Consider the following 12,930-nt stretch of genomic DNA (forward strand, 5'->3'; position numbering starts at 1 on the left):
TGTTTTTATGCCATAGTATATTACAACGTTTTTTGGCGTTTTTATGCCTTACTATACTATGATGTTTTTTGGCATTTTTATGCTTTACTATAATATGACATCTTTTCATGTTTTTATGCCTTAGTATATTATGACGTTTTTTGGCGTTTTCATGCCTTACTATACTATGACGTTTTTTGGCGTTTTTATACCTTAGTATACTATGAAGTTTTTTCACGTTTTTATGCCTTATTATACTATGTTTTTATGACTCTTTTTTTTTTTAAATTACTGTACTATGACATTTTTTGACGCTTGTATGCCTTACCATACTATGTTTTTGATGTTTGTATGCCTTACTATACACGTTTTTATGCCTTACTATACTAAGTTTTTCTTTTAATGCCTTACCATACTATGACGTTTTTATGCCTTAATATACTAAGTTTTTTTTTAATGCCTTATTATACTATGACGTTTTTATGCCTTACTATTCTATGACATTTTCTGACATTTCTATGCCTTACCATACACTATGTTTTTATTTTTATGCCTTACTATGACGTTTTTATGACATTTTGTTTTACTTTACTATGACATTTTTTGATGTTTGTACACCTTATTCTATTATGACCTTTTTTGAGTTTTTTTGTGCTTTACTTCAGTATAATTTTTTTATGCCTTACTATACTGATTTTCATGCTTTACTATATTATGTTTTTGAAGTTTTTTTATGCCCTACTATACCTATGACATTTTTTTTGACTTACTATACTATGTCGTTTTATGCCTTACTGACGTTTTATGCATTACTATACTATGACGTTTTTGTGACTTACGATACTAAGACAGGCTTATATGCCTTACAATGACGTTTAGGTTTAGATAACAGTAGGGAGGAGGTTATCGCTCTTGACCTCTAATCTACCTTCCCCACATTTGACCTCACCTGGCCTCAAACTTGCCGATCCTGGTGGAGGTAGTGGTGACCTCCATGGCTTCCTGTCCACCTCCCATCACCACCTGAACCACACACACCATATACAAGTTTCAAAAATCTGTTATGAGATACAGCTTTTTTGTTGCAAGATTCAATGAAGAAAACACCAAATGAAGCAAATGTATGTCATAGTTGGATACATATTGTACTGAGAGAGTTTTATCTTACATGCTCCATAATGGGGGAGATGGCAGCAGAGTTGACAGGTCTCTCTGTCTTGAAAGTCTTGATGTGATCCAGAGAAGTGGAGTCAAACAGCTGAGAGGAAACACAGAAGACGACCAATCCTCAGTCATAGTATAGAGTAGGCAGGTCAAGGTGAAAATCAGATTCAGAATAAATGGATTATGGATTTAACCAGGGAATGGTGACTCTCTAACTGAGCTAATTTCAGTAGTAATAATGTTTGATAAATTAAATCCTTCACATAGACTACCATCTACCCTTCAGGGAACCACGAATAATCAACTGTACAAGCTGCAATACACAACCAGTCAGAGGTTGTGTGAGCATTCATCTTATAAATTGAGTTGCCATTCTATCACCAGTAGTTGTAAACAATATAATTATCCATATATGTCCAGTCTAACAAAGACAGACAAAATGATTTAAGTGTTGAAGCTGCTACACAAACAAGAAGAAAAAGATTAAAAAAACATGATACAGGACAACTTTTACTTTTCAAGTATGAGAGTAGATAGGGGTCTTACCTTGGCAGTGTTGTCCTTTGACGCACTGATGAACATCGTGAGATCGACTGATGTCTGGATGTCATTGATCTGCTTGGTGTGCTCTTTGGCCTTCTTCAGGATCTCTCCAGACTGTCCACAAATAAGACAAACATCAGTACATTCACGTAGAAACTTCAAAATAGTTCTCTCAAACCTCCAGGATACATTTGCCCATTTATATGCTTCATATCCTTAATTACTGACATTTATTTAAACATATTTGCTGGCAAAGTACGTAGGTATTTCTAGGTAATTTATGGTTTTTCATAATCAATATCAGATTTTTTTTTTGCAGTCAGTGACACATGTGCAGTTTATTACATTCCTATAAGTTCCCAGTACCTTAGCACTGAACTGGTTGAATTCGCCGTTCTCATGGCCGGCAATAACAAACTCTCCCAAAGGTCCCCACACAGCACTGGTGATTTTGTGGTCACTGCAGGGTATCGACAGATAGGGCTGGTTGTCTTCTGCAGAGACAGAAAGACAGATTCACTTGTTATAGCACTAAGAGGAGCATATTCCTGCTGATCACTATATTCAACAGTGTAACTGTCAAAAGGTAAATACATAAGGGAGTATTCATACAGTGACTTGTGACCTCATCGCTTTGTTAAATACTGTTTAAAGCTACATGACATTTCCCACTGAACATTTTCAATTTTTTTTTTTTTTTTAACAATGTTTTTCAGTCATCATACATGAATTTCCAACAAGAAATATCCAACTCTCTCCTTACATTCTAAAACAGCCACATGTGAGCTAACATTTAATAGCCACTAATAACAAAAAGAGGAATATGTGAAATCATTACTTCATAGTATGCGATGTAGTTAGTTTAAGAAGGGTGTAACAGATATTTGTACAATCCATGTTTAACAAACACATTAACCCAAGGAAAATGTTGAGAAAAGGTTGATGTGTCTGGTCTAGTAACTATCTTTAAGGTAAAAAAAAAGAAAAGCTCCTGCTGAGTGAAGCATCAGTTTGTTTGCAGTGTGTGGTATGTACCAATCTGCTGTGGATCCCTCAGGTCAAAGAAGTTCAGGTAGCACTGATAACCCATCTGCTTGTCTGTGGAGAACATGATGATGTTGCCGCTGAAGTCGAAGCCGCACGTTCTAACAGCAGAGTTGGTTTGGAGCAGGGCCAGCTGTTTACCTGTGCAGCACAGAGGCACAAGAGTTTTTTAGGTGTAGGATCTCAAACTATTGCTGGAACTGGAGACTTTACACTTTCTGACATGGAGAAGTCTAACTGACTGATTGTGAAACACAGAACACACATGCCTCAATCTCAGTCTGCAACTTGTTTTCACCTACCGGTCTCACAGTCCCATAGTCGACAGCTGTTGTCTGCTGATCCTGTCAATACATTTTTAGTGTCCCCTGAGAGAGGACGTTAAGGAACCCGACATGTACAACATCAGCTAGCATAGCTACAGACACTATCACTGGAATATGAGATCATACATATGTTTGTGATAAAAACAACACATAGAAGTGCACTTCATGAAAAGGATACAGTCACAGTCAACACACCACACAGCTCCTGTGTGTCCATTGTAGGTGCCGAGCCTCTCACCATTGACAGAGTACCACACATTGGTTACCTATGGTGGGGAACATTGCAGCAGATATAACAAATAAGTTACTAAACAAACTTGCATGTTGAACAATGTGATAATAGCAGGAGTCAGTGCATATCTTAATAGCTATCAACTCACCGTGTCTTTAGCTACAGAGAACAGCAGGTCTCCTTCTCTGTTGTACTTGATTTGAGTGATGGACCTCTCATGGCCCTGGAGCAGAATGGGTTTCTGTGGGGAGGAATAGACATCAACACCTGGACAGTCTTACCGATTTATAAAAACACCAGCAGCTGTCAACTAGATGTTGGGTCAGTTATAAGTCTTCCACTGAACAGGCGTCCAAAAGTTAACGTGTTTTTAACAAGTAAACATGTTGGCTCTGTGCTAACAAACTAGCAAGTAATGTTATATTTACTTGTATATTACTATATAAGGTACATCTGTCCAGGTCTATCAGCTGATACAGGCCGGTGAATCATCGTGCATCACCTACATCACACCGCTAACACTAGCTAGCTAAAATTAATGTAAACGCTGGCTCATTTGGAAGCTAAGCTAACGGCTAGCCAAGGCAGATATGCTAGCTAAACCGGAGCTAACAGTCTCAGAAAGACAATGAGCATCATTCGGGCCAAAATATAAGTCGTAGGAAATTCTTTAACAAAGAATACACTAACCATTTTTGTCAACTATGTGTTGCCACTCTGTCCAGTATGTTCACTACGTCTCCCGTAAAGAGAGAAAAGATGAACACTCGTGCTTCAAGCGCCAGAGCCGCGGCGGAAAAGGAAGGTGACGTAATTCCTGTGTCAAACAGCAAGATGGCGTCAGTGCGCCCCCTAGCTATAATACCGCATTGTAGCACTATAATACATTATGGTGTTTTATGGGTTTTCTCTCTGGTTTAAGATTTTTAAGGGGTAAAATCCCCTAATTTTTTCCCCAAATATAACAAATAAAAATGAAATGATTATATAATATGAACATATGAATTTTATAATATGAACAACATATTTTTGATAAATAATATAATAGAATGGGGTGTCCAAAGGTGTGTTTTTGCTTGAGAAGTGTTGTAACTAAAACCCCAATTGCCCTATCTGATGCAAGATTTCACTGTTTTTAGTCTAGTCTGGTGCTGCATCAACACCTTGCCATGTAGAGGAATACGGCATTGAGAACTTTACTTTTGAGAGCAACAAGAACATGGATTGAAGGAGTGTAATTATACAGCTCAGTGCAAGATGTTGCTAAAATTCAACTTTCAAGGCAGACTCTGGTGTAATGTGAGCAGATCTGAGGAATCCCTGACACATATCATAAGCTCAATTTGAATAAACAGTGGCTGCTCATGCATTTGTAGACATTGATATATGTATTCTTTTTTAAATGAGCCAACAAATCAAATATACACTGTTACATCTTTTATTTAACAAGAAACAAAATATACACAGCCAGATAAAAGTACTGCAAAAGACAAAAAAGGAAACATCTTTGGTTCCTTTTCATGGTCAATGAACTTCGATATTTGACACAGGACTGGAGATATAATGAATGTCCTGTGGGACAATGGAAGAAATTAGGTTTGCCATTGAGATTCAAGTTGAAAATGACTGATTTGATCAGTTGTCCTTGTTATTGATGCTACATATTGAGTAATACATAAGAATGTCTGAAGAGAAATGGACACATTTTGGAGTAAAACTACAATTCAGAATTCCAATAACATTTTCTCAAATTTTTCCTCCTTATTCCCACTTGGCACAGTCACCTTTTAAAGCTCCTGGGAGATGCACAATATTTCACTCGATGTCAAACAACTGAAAGTAGCTCGACAAACAGGGTTCAAACTTAAGCAAAAAAGTTCTGCTGTGAGATATGTTGTCTGTTTATACAGTACATCCATGCAGGACAGTGGATATAATGAATATACATTCTCAGCTAAGTGCTTGTCAGTTCAGACTGCCACAGAATAAAACCAAGAGGCAAACATTGCATAGAGGTCCTTGAACATTCTCTTGATAAAACCTGATTACAAACTACTGCAATTACCAGGGCTGGAAGGACACAATCTTCGCCACGTAACCCCACCCCACCCCACCCACACACACAGCATCCACACCGAAACATAAAGATGGGAATAAAGTGGTCATCATTACATGGTTATAGGCAGACTGAAAAACATGTAAAACAAGAAAAGGGCAACTGAACCCAGACAGGTTAGGAATGAAAAGTTTGTCATATAAGTACCACCTTTATAAACAGTCTAAATCAATAAAAACTAAACTGATTTAGTTTTACAATGGTGCTCTGTAAAATAGATACATTTCAATATCAGAGATTATGCTTAAAACAATAAATACAGACCCCAAAAAAATATCAAACACTGCACATGGAGAAGTGTGACACAAACAGGAAAACAACTTTTCCCTAAAGTGGTCTATGAGCAAAAACTGAAAACATAGATGCTGTAAAGACATATTTTGTTTGACCTCTCTGCTAAGACCTCACCTGAAAGAAAAACATGACGTTTCTAAAAGTGGCCTTTAGAGTACTGCAAGCTATGAATGAAACCCCTTCCCAAAAAAATTGTTGCTCACGATGCAAATGAGACAGACTGAGTGGATGCACACACACAAACACACAAATCATTCAACCTCTGATGACTCCTCTTGCCATACACCTGTTAGGCTTGCGTCATCCCAAGCAGCAATGTTATTTATCTTGTCAAGCAATTCTATGGTTGATGCAAGTTAGAAAGGGAATGTGTAGTCAAACAGCACAACACAGAGTCAGTCAGTACATTTACATACACACTAATAATCTATCATGTAAACAGTGTTGTGTTAGGGAAAGTATAACAGAGCTGGATAACTTATAGATCTTCTAAATTACTCTGATATGTATACACCTTTAGTATGATTTCTGGGAGTGGATATCTGAGACTTTATTTGGAGCTTTTATTTTGTAACTAATAAATAAAATGATTCACCAATTTGAAAAAGAAACGCAAAATTCGTTGGTCTTTCTCTATTTTTCCTGTAGGCTGCCAGGCATGCTCGAGGAAATTAATAAATGAATCATGAAAATCTGATTATAGTGGGAAATTGGCTTATTGCAAAGCATGTGAATGCTTTAATCATACTATTATCTTAATCAAATCATTCACAGTTACTGATTCATAATGTGCATGTAAATGTGCTGACAGATGAGGCACAATCTTTTCATCACCTTATGAAGCCTGCACAGGATAGTGGGAGGAAACAAGTTAATCCCTCCATCAAAAGTTGATCAGAAATTCTGCCTAAAATATATGAAGGTGTGACTTTCTGATCTGCTCCTGGACCAGTGTTTAACATCAGCTTCTTCCAGCAGAGGAGTAGCGGCTTGCAGGCTGGTGGCTTATCTTTTGGTGGCTTGATGCTGAAGGGGGGGGGAGTGAAGATCTGTGAGCAGCGTAGCTTCATTCCTGCACGCTGATAGGCTGAGCGTTTGCCTCTTTTACTAGGGGCTCTGTGTCCAGTTCTGGGTCACAGTGGCAGGAGTGGGAGCAGGGGGTGGTGTCCGGAATGGGACAGGCGCTGGGCTCCAGCAGAGAGTCTGTAGGTGGTGGAGAGGGGGAGTCGGTCCCTGGGTCGGAGGTGGGGGCTCCTGCGGTGCCACCTTGCTGACCACTGAGGTTCTGGACCTTCTTGTTGAGCTCGTTCCGCTCAACTTTGAGCGCCCGCCGCAGTTTCTCCAGCCGCTGGACTTTACCCTGAAGAGCCTCAAACTCCCGGTCCCGCACAGCTTTCTGTACACACATAAAAATATGTGTCTTTATGCTTTTTGTATTATAGTTATTTGAACTGACACAACTTGAAAAACTACAAACTTAGTATAATATTCCCTGTCACATTCTCATTGTATTTATTAGGCCAATAACATAAAAATAATTTGCACTGACTGAAGTTATTTCATTTGAGTGTGGAGCACACATTCATCAAAAACTGAACAAACACAAAAGTGTAGCTTATAAGATTGTGTTAAAATCACCACATAATGTGCTTTTATGAAAGATAAATACAATGGAAATATGTTATAAGTGTTTTAATAACAAATGGAAAAGCTTACAGACTTTATTTGGTTATTTGTTCTGGATTGGTTTTAGATTTTTTGGTTTTCAGTCATTAGAGAAAATCTATGAGATTCCCTGATGTTGGTGCCCAATATATACAGTATTTATCTGGCCAGAGTTATTCAGCATCTAGCATTTTTGTGAACGCTACGCATGACAATAATAAAACCAAAAGCTGCTTTACCTCCTCTGCCATCTCCAGAAGAGCCTTGTTGCTGCTCTCCCATCTGGATCGATACATGGCCGTCTCCTTCTCCAGCTTTTTGATCTTTTTAGTCATCTGTGAATCAAAGAAAACAAGACTGTCTCATCCTCCTGTCAACAACTCCTCTCTCCCTCTCTCTCTCTCTCCCGACACCCTCACAATTGCACTGACACCTCACCTTCTCCATCTCCTGTTTGAAAGTGGTGAAGACTTCGTTGCTCTTGGACAAAGTTGTCTGGAACTCTTCAAACTTCTCTGTGTACAGCGACAGCTGGAAAACAATACAACACATGGTTTGATCATATAAAAACACTTGTTGCACCAAAACAAATGTTGTCAATGTGAAGTCAAGCACAGTTTAGCTATAAAAAAGTAAGAATAAGAACTCGTGGAAAACCTGCTGTTTGAGGTGAACTTCCTGCTGCTTCATCAGCTCACACATCCTTTGAGATTCCACAGCTTCTTTCAGCAGCTTGGGTGTGGGGGTACCAGACACATAATGGTTACATTTGTGTATAACAACAGGAAAAAAAACTGTCCTTGTGATTATATTCTATTTATGTATTTGTGGATCATTACAAAGTCTTTCTCTCTGTCGTGGCGGTCCTCCGACTCCTTTAGCAGCTCCTGAGCCTGGTGCAGCTTGGCATCGACCAGCTGTTGCTGCAGGTCTTTGTGCTTCACCACTTTGTCTATGTGCTGGAGAGGGTTACACAAGGGCAGAGGGATAAAAATGCCTGCTAAACTAACTGTATCAATGGGGTAAATTGACATGATTGTGTTTATAAGACATTAAACTGGCATTTTGAAATGAAAGAGAACTCACATACTGCACCTAAAACACGCAGATGTGGAGAAAAAGGGAAACTGGCCACTCACCTCTTCCCGTAATTTGTACTGCTCATAAAGTTTCTTCAGTTTCTCAGCCAGCTCGGTGTTCTCCTGCCGGAGGCTGGCATTTCTTTCATTGTGCTGCTCCATCTGAGTCTGGATGTCATTCAGCGTCACCTGGAAATGAGAGGTCACCTCCTTCCTTTTCTCCTCCTCTAGACGCGTTCTTTGCATCCCTTCTTCCTGCAGAGGGGAAGAAGTGGAACATGACAAATATCATTTGTGTGAAAGGAACATTCATGCTGTGTTACCTGCTTCCACCTCAGAAAGCTGCCTCACCTCAAAATCACAATCTGAGGACAGAAATTCTGATAAGAAAGATGCAGCAGGCATTTCACTCTTGTAATAGATGTCCAACAACTACAGTTTGTAAAACACACAGACAAGTCAATTACTTCAAAAACGTTGTATGTTATAGCTAATCCTTACTTAAATTAGAGACCGACCCAAGACCACTTTTAAATAAACTGATGAATATACAGAAACTCCAGTGTAGAGACACTTTTGTTGCAGGAAGTATTTTATCAAATCACTGCAGCAGTTAAAAGTCTAAATTCACTATGACTGGTGTCTGTTGTGTACCTTGAGTGTGCGATTGTGTCTCTGCAGCTCCCTGCAGAGGCTCTCCAGCTTGCTGCGAGCCAGGATGGCCTTGCTGTGCTCGTTCCTCAGGTTGTCTTTCTCCTGCACCAGCTGGCTCTGCTTCTTCTGCAGCACTCTCATCTGCTTCTGGGTGTTGCGGTGCTCTTCAAGCTGTCACGAACAAACGCAAGATTAGACATATATTGACTTTTGTTGAATACTGAAATATCTTCCAACCACAGTTTCCTTTAATATTATGCTGTTTGTTGATTACATGCATGTTTTAAAGTTAAAATGTATTGAGCTGTTTTTATGCTCATCAGTTCACTTTTTTTGCTGCTTTGTTTCTCATTGAAAGTCACACACATTCAAACAGATGATCTGTCTTGCAAACCTATATGCACAAGCGAAATCAATATAAAAACTTCCTACAGACACTGTAGAACATAAGTGGTCATCATTAAAACTGCAAAATGCGACACAACAACCTGACACATATTGAGGTCATAGGACAAGGCTCTTCATTGCACCACTCTGTGTCTGACAAAGATCACTGCATCACCTTCTAGTACACTCCCTGTTTGCACACACACACACACACACACACACACACACACACACACACACACACACACACACACACACACAGTGTGTCCTGACTCAGATGATAAGAAGAGCATTTTTTTTCTATTTTTCTATTTTAAGTCAGCACAAACACAAATGTATATACATACAGTTTAATTAAGTCCTTTATTTTAGGATAAAGTTTGGAATGTTTACAAATAAAGAATGTTCCTTTTTAAATAAACAGCACGTGGTCATTTCTATCAGGCAGCTGAACCAGGCACTTTGTTATTGCTACTTTTTTCTCCTTAATTTGATTTAAGGGTTGTTTACATAGTTGTTTTGGAATATGGAGCTGTTCAACTCCACATTCTCTGATCTGACTGACTAAACCCATATTTCATCTGTGACATCTGGTGGTTTACTGACTGGCAGATGAGTTGTTGAAAGTAGAAAACCAAAGTAATGTCTTCAAGTAATTATTACATGTAAAATAAGTGTCTAAAATACTGATTTCGAAAAAAAAAATACAGATTCCTCGAGTCGTTCTTAATTAAATTTGTATGGACTGGATCTAACTTTTAAACACTGAAGAAAATTATGCATTTGCACACTAACAATGTTTTAAGTCCATTTAAAAAAGATTAAGGTGAAGTGTAGTGCCACCAACAAGATTTAAAAATTAATCACATTTTCAGGAACCACTCACCAGTTCAGCATACTTCTTACAGAGGCCTGCAAGCTTTTCCTCTGGTGTGCTCAGTGTGTTCAAAGTCTGCATGAGGAGGGTGATCTCCTTACCTACACAGAGAAGAAAAACAGATATGACTGAATCAGGGAACCAGCTAGATGACAGAATAGTTTTAAGTTCCATTGGCAAACTACCCTGTTTATAGGATACCATACTTTTAAGATGATAGTTTTTGTATCTGTGATAGTCTAATAGTATCACCAATCCATTAAAACATACACAGTGTCTCTACGGTGGCAGCACAAAAGATATTAAGTCACTCCAGAGCTCTTTATGGAAACTGTGAGCTGCTCCTTACCCAGACCCTTCACTTTCTTCTTTTCTTGAGTCTTCTTCTGCTCCTTCTCCACCCCAATGTCACCTCCATTGACTTTGCCCTTCTCTGACTTGCTGTCTTCCTTCTCATTGGTCAGACCATTGAGCTCCAGGCTGTGTGACTGGCCATTGGGCAGGGCGCTGGCATCGTCTGAGATGCTTTCCCGGCAGTAGGTGCTGAGGATGTCCTCTAACTGACGACTCAGCTCCTCAGCCATGTCACACTTAGACAGTGCTGCTGTTGCAACTAGACACAATGGAAGGAAAAACCATGATTCAAAAAGAAGGCAAATGTTTATCTATCTATCTAGAGAAAGATAGGAACCTATTTGATACACCCGGTGGTCAATACGGTTAGAGCCTTTAAAGTTTGTATAAACATCTACAACTGGGTACATATGGCTGGTAATAAGCGCCATATTAAAATTAAAAAGTGGGATTTGGTGTGCAGTTTTATTAGACATGTAATCGTGCAAGACACAGAGACCCTGATGTAGATTATCAGAAGGTGTCATATTACAAAATATCCTTTATAAAATTACAAATTAACCTATCCGTTCAGGATTTGACAACCACAGTGACAGACAGCAAAGTCCAATCCTACTGACCATGTTGTAAATAGTTCTCATGTAAAAAAAAGACATTGAGACAGTCATGTCAACAACATACAATTTACATTGAAAATAATCACAAGTTTACCTTCACTTACAGCCTCTTCCCCTTGCGGCGGTGTGTCTGTCTGTGGGGTCTGTGGTTCAGACTCTTTGGGGCTGTTGCTGTCAGAGCTGTCTTTTGCAGCTGGAGGCGACTCAGTCCCTTCTGCTGTAAGTGGAGAGTCCTCACTGCCTTGGGTGGCAGACTCATCAGTGTCTTGCTTTTTCATCTGCATGACAAGTAAAAAGGGCAAGGATGTCTAGTTTCAATTTTTAAACAACATGTAGTGGGACTGGTTGATATTTAAACCGACTGTTTCGGTGCTTTTGGAAATCCCTCCCAATGACGCAGTGAAAAATGAATCATCATAAACATGCTTTTCTTTCCTGGGTCCAATACCGGCTCAGCTCTGAGGTTACAGTCTTACGTAAAAAAACAAAAAACAAATGAAGCACCAAGTTGACAATAAATTTAAAGAAATGTGAACCTAATTATGCTAACTCGTCCTCCGCGGTACAGGGATGTTTAACGTTGGTATTAGGAGCCACAAACATACTGAAATGTTAAAGATAACCACTGTTTCGTGTTTGGTGAGTGCTGAACTGAAGCCTGGAAGTTTAATTATGATTCTTCTAATATCTATGTGTATTGGATCATTTGCAGAGAAACTTTCAACTGCCATAATTGAAGCTAACATCAATTCTGTAACAGCCCTCTCTGAGCTGGGTTAGTTAGTTAGTGAACCTACTCGTTACAAATGTACGACATGTACATACCTAAATATTTTAAGCTCAAGCTTGGCATGAGGACCAACAAATTTCATAGAAAATTTCAGCTAGATTTCATATCCAGTCTTGTCCTGTCCTCACTAGCTTTCGTTTTCCCACTTGCTATCGAGCACTCACATTATGTTAGCTAGCACACGCTAACGCTAACTCGCCGCCAGATGCAGCTAAAATAGCTTACACGCCTAGCAGTTAGCCAGTGGTAGCTCATGTATACTGGACATTAAAATCCACAAACATAGGTAGACTACACATGTACTTGTCTCTGAAGTATATCTTGCATTCCCAGGTATTAGCGAATTGTTTACCTTCAGACTCCAAGAGGAAATAGCTAATGTGCCTGTGAACTGCAGGTTTCCTCAACGGCGTGAGACTGAAAAAAATGACTTCCGGTCATAACTTTGGATACCTCTTCTTCGTCATACTTTTTAACTGCAGTTTACATCCCAGCTTGATGCTATGCTGCCATCTGAAGGATTAATAGATTAATACATGTGTTTTAATGGAATAAAATGAAAATACAATTTTAATTTAAGAAATTACAGCATAACCTAGAACAAAAACACTCTTTTAGATTAAATAATTAAACAAATACCTTCAAAACTAGATATTAGATCTTTTCCAAGCTATTTCGTATTGATAGCCCCTTCTCAAGTTATTCAGTCTCTTTTTAGAAAACAAGGAAAATCTATTTTAATCACTTGCTGCTGAAATGTATTACACGAGGTTGAAACATCTGGAAAATGCACACCTTTGCAGGTTGCT

The 12,930-nt window shown here is 38.9% G+C and overlaps 2 protein-coding genes across 2 annotated transcripts in view; both read right to left on the minus strand.

Moving 5' to 3' along the window:
* The window catches only part of eif3i (eukaryotic translation initiation factor 3, subunit I), a 13,236-nt gene extending 9,127 nt beyond the window's left edge, over window positions 1–4,109 (minus strand). Inside the window, exons 1-9 of the mRNA XM_023428520.2 lie at window positions 3,979–4,109; window positions 3,437–3,529; window positions 3,235–3,322; window positions 3,033–3,098; window positions 2,722–2,871; window positions 2,053–2,180; window positions 1,690–1,800; window positions 1,148–1,237; window positions 929–1,002 (exon numbers count right to left, since the gene is read on the minus strand). Of these exons, the coding sequence (XP_023284288.1) occupies window positions 929–1,002; window positions 1,148–1,237; window positions 1,690–1,800; window positions 2,053–2,180; window positions 2,722–2,871; window positions 3,033–3,098; window positions 3,235–3,322; window positions 3,437–3,529; window positions 3,979–3,981 (803 nt within the window). The 5' untranslated portion in view covers window positions 3,982–4,109. The remainder of the gene's footprint in view (window positions 1–928; window positions 1,003–1,147; window positions 1,238–1,689; window positions 1,801–2,052; window positions 2,181–2,721; window positions 2,872–3,032; window positions 3,099–3,234; window positions 3,323–3,436; window positions 3,530–3,978) is intronic.
* A 603-nt stretch (window positions 4,110–4,712) lies between these two features.
* On the minus strand, window positions 4,713–12,558 carry txlna (taxilin alpha). The gene is made up of 11 exons (XM_023428516.2): window positions 12,474–12,558; window positions 11,426–11,609; window positions 10,710–10,973; window positions 10,370–10,461; window positions 9,097–9,267; window positions 8,503–8,697; window positions 8,203–8,322; window positions 8,021–8,095; window positions 7,802–7,894; window positions 7,603–7,698; window positions 4,713–7,094 (listed from the first exon to the last, which is right to left on the minus strand). Exons 2-11 carry the CDS (start codon window positions 11,607–11,609, stop codon window positions 6,765–6,767), a joined length of 1,620 nt encoding a protein of 539 aa, XP_023284284.1. The 5' UTR covers window positions 12,474–12,558; the 3' UTR covers window positions 4,713–6,764.
* Between the last annotated feature and the right edge of the window lie 372 nt (window positions 12,559–12,930).

This window comes from Seriola lalandi, unplaced genomic scaffold, assembly GCF_002814215.2.
Source record: "Seriola lalandi dorsalis isolate HSWRI2012SDOR001 ecotype SW California unplaced genomic scaffold, Sedor1 jcf7180002054879, whole genome shotgun sequence".
Taxonomy (NCBI): Eukaryota; Metazoa; Chordata; class Actinopteri; order Carangiformes; family Carangidae; genus Seriola; species Seriola lalandi.

What these genes read in the sequence shown, in the direction of transcription:
- txlna (XM_023428516.2), bottom strand. Translation starts at nt 11,609, where the DNA reads ATGAAAAAGCAAGACACTGATGAGTCTGCCACCCAAGGCAGTGAGGAC. An exon ending in GTAAGAAGTATGCTGAACTG is followed by an intron (nt 9,268 to 10,369) that starts GTGAGTGGTTCC and finishes TGTTCGTGACAG; the next exon opens with CTTGAAGAGCACCGCAACAC. An exon ending in GACACAATCGCACACTCAAG is followed by an intron (nt 8,698 to 9,096) that starts GTACACAACAGA and finishes TCCCCTCTGCAG; the next exon opens with GAAGAAGGGATGCAAAGAAC.